This window comes from Populus alba, chromosome 1, assembly GCF_005239225.2.
Source record: "Populus alba chromosome 1, ASM523922v2, whole genome shotgun sequence".
NCBI lineage: Eukaryota > Viridiplantae > Streptophyta > Magnoliopsida > Malpighiales > Salicaceae > Populus > Populus alba.
Genome location: NC_133284.1, coordinates 31,896,029 through 31,899,426, shown reverse-complemented (window position 1 = coordinate 31,899,426; position 3,398 = coordinate 31,896,029). Strand labels below are relative to the sequence as shown.

Genomic DNA, 3,398 nt, shown 5'->3' with positions numbered 1-3,398 from the left:
CAAATTCTAAATTTTTTTAGTATAATTAGGACATGTTTTAATGATATTTGAATAGAATTTTAATCATATCCAATCCAAAACACAGCCACACAAGTGTATTAAATATAAATAAAATAATATATATTTTAGGTATTAGGTAGTTATAATTTTGTCTTCAATTTGTTTGATAAATAACGAGTGAATATGACAACACAAAACAAAACAATTATCATACGACTAAATAACTTGAAGAAGACATCATACGAGAAACACGCAAACTTATAAAAACCTCGTAAATCAACATGCCTAAGCTTTAAGCAATAGCTTAGGCAAGATATGCATTAGGTTCTAGGCGTGGGCTAACCATAGCGGAGAGAGGGACAGCCTTCTGCAACGCAAGGCCAAAGACCTCGTCCATGTCGAGATCAACATCCTTCGGCAACTTCCAATCAAAAGAGTGCACCAACGTGCCTAAAATGTACTCCACCAGCACAATTCCCATTCTAGCCCCAGCACAAACTCTTCTCCCTGCTCCAAACGGAATTAGCTCAAAATCATTTCCCCGTGGATTAATTTTTGCATATTTTTCAGTAAAGAACCTCTCAGGAGTAAAGATCTCTGGATCATCCCACACATCTGGGTCCCTCCCTATAGCCCAAATGTTAACACTAAGTCTAGCGCCTTTAGGGATATAATATCCATTCACTTCGCATGCTTGGTCTGCAATCCTGGGGAGGTTTAGAGGCGTTGATGGGTGTTTTCGAAATGTTTCTTTACATACGGCTTGCAGGTATGGAAGTTTTGGTATGTCAGATTCAACTAGCCGTCGATTCCGACCGATGACTTGATCCATCTCTTCTTGAGCCCTTTTAAGGATGCTCTGGTTTTTCAACATCTCGGCAAGTGCCCATTCAATTACGCTCGAGGAGGTGTCGGTACCAGCTGTGAATAAGTCCTATCAAACAAAAAAAACAGAGAAATATAAAATTATTCAAAACTATTGTGAATTCTAGGTTAAACTAGATTTAGATCCTGAATTTTATTTTTTTTATTTGAGTACCATAAATTATTTTTTAATAAAAAAAAATACGTCTTTCTATCCAGGTTTTTCCATCCCTTTGTTATTTTATTTTATTTTATTTTACTTTTTTTCACAAATCACATATTTTTACTGCACGTTCTTAACTGTCATTTGCAGTTAAAATTAATGAAAAAAATTAATAAAATAGTTCAAAGCACTCAGAAAAAAAAAGAAAAAAGAAGAAGTTTGGGATAAGTTGGGGCCATTTGGCCAAGAAAAAAAAAACATAATTATGGCTGAGAACTAATTCAGAAACAGGTCATCATATATAGATCGGGGCTAATAAATGAGTTTACCCTTCTGAAAATATATTTAATATCTTGTTAGAGAAACTCAGAACCAAAATGAACGACACCCTATTAATTCCTATGGTGATATAAAATTGCAAGGAGCAGGCCTAGCACCACTCGTATAAAATCATTCAGAGCAATTGATTGATTATAGCTTACAGCTAGCGGAACCAAGGGAAAACAAAATTTTCATCTGACTTTTTTTTATTAACAAATGTGCAAGTGCAAGTGTATGCCTGTTTGGCATTGCGGCCAAACCGGTATTTCGAAAAAATTTAAATTTTTTTTTTTGGCTAAAATTGAGTGCGATTTGTACTTTTTAGATCGTTTTGATGTGCTGATGTCAAAAATAATTTTTTAAAAAATAAAAAAATATTATTGACATGCTTTTCGGCACGAAAAGCTATTTGAAAAGCAACCGCTACCACACTCCCAAACACCCTCATGTGGTTGGTAAAATTACAAGCCACAGCTGGTTGCCGTTGCTAAATATTTGTAATAACAACAACTGATAATTAAGAACCTATTATTTTTTCGATTGGTAAAAATTTGCAAGATCCAAATTGCAACTGGTTGATTCTTGGAAACTGGTTGTAAAAAAAAATTGATTTATTTTATTAAAAAATACATTAAAAAAAACCCTCCTCCACGATATCAAGCACACATAATTAACCAGCCGCGTGCATCTTTTGGAACTCACCCTTTTTTTAGTGTCTTTTCATATAATTGAGTCCATATTTGTGCATGATGAATGTGCAAGATGTCTCTTGTATAAACACACACACGTGTGTGCGTGCGTGTGTGTGTGTGTGTGTGAGAGAGAGAGAGAGAGAGAGGGAGGGAGGGAGGGAGGGAGATACCAAGAGAAGAGCCTTAATATTGGTAAGACTAAGCCTCGTACCATCCGAATTTTCTTGGTTGGCCATTAGAACGTCAAGAAAATCCGGCTTTCCTTTACGTTCATGACTGGTTGCCGAATGATCCTCAATCATTTTCATCAATAACACATCAAACCTTTTATGTAATTTCTTCATCCCACGTTCAATTCCTTGCAAATCCATCCAAGCAACGGACGGTATAAAATCTCCAATATTGAAAAACCCCGCGCTTGTCATTAGCTCCACCACCATATCCTTGAACTCATTAGACTCTGAGCCCTTCGTAACGAACACACGACGACTAAGTATAATTTGTCCTATCATATTTGCCATTGCATAGGTCAACATTTCTGGCACCACCACAGGATCTCCTTCTCGACTAGCCTCGCACATGGCTCGGAGCATGTGACCTAGCTCGGTTACTCGGACAGGAGCCCAATCCTCTAGAGCTTTACCACCTAGCATGTGCAGGTTACTTAATTTGCGCAATAATTTCCACCTTGGTCCGTAATCTGCGAAGACCATGTCTTGTGCATTATAAGCTAAGTGAGTTGGACCTCCATCTATGGGACGGTTTGAGAAATTTAGGTCAAGGGTTTTGAGGAAGGCTTGGGCTGCATCTGGGTTGGAGGCCACAACCATGTCACGAGTACCCATTTTCAGGTACATGACAGGACCATACTTCTTGGCCATTTTGGCTAATGTGACATGAGGCAAGTCTCCTAGGAGGGGAATTGCACCAATGATCGGCCAACCTCGAGGTCCCGGGGGGTATCGATGTAATAATTTTTTGATGAAAAAGCCAGTAAAGTGGTAGCTGATAAAGAATAAGAGAGCTGCCAAGGTAAGTTTTCCAAGGAGGACTGGGTCTCCGTCCATCCTACTGGGTGGTGCCTAAAACACGAGCTTGCTTAAACAGTCGCCTGACCTGTGGAGTCACCGGCTAATTAACCAGTAGGGTGATATTATGCATTGGTGGAGGTATATCTTGTAATGGGATTTATATAGACTCCTCGCATGCATATTTATTACAACAGTAAGCGAGGAGTTTAAGATATTATGTAGGTTGACAAGATATTAACTTAGAGAAAAGATACATAACTTTTTTATATATAGCAACTAATCATCTAATTACTTGAAGTTTATACACAACCTTGGGTGCATTTAAGA

At 37.9% G+C, this 3,398-nt stretch overlaps 1 protein-coding gene across 1 annotated transcript; it reads right to left on the bottom strand.

Moving 5' to 3' along the window:
- Window positions 1–248: 248 nt before the first annotated feature.
- On the bottom strand, window positions 249–3,107 carry LOC118055534 (flavonoid 3',5'-hydroxylase 1). Its single transcript, XM_035067454.2, has 2 exons — window positions 2,211–3,107; window positions 249–934 (listed from the first exon to the last, which is right to left on the bottom strand). The coding sequence occupies exons 1-2, from the start codon at window positions 3,105–3,107 to the stop codon at window positions 305–307; spliced, it is 1,527 nt and encodes a 508-aa protein (XP_034923345.1). The 3' UTR covers window positions 249–304.
- Window positions 3,108–3,398: the final 291 nt, after the last annotated feature.

Coding starts and splice junctions, on each gene's coding strand:
- LOC118055534 (XM_035067454.2), bottom strand. CDS start 3,107: ATGGACGGAGACCCAGTCCTCCTTGGAAAACTTACCTTGGCAGCTCTC. Junction 935..2,210: donor ATATTAAGGCTCTTCTCTTG/GTATCTCCCTCC, acceptor TTTGTTTGATAG/GACTTATTCACAGCTGGTAC.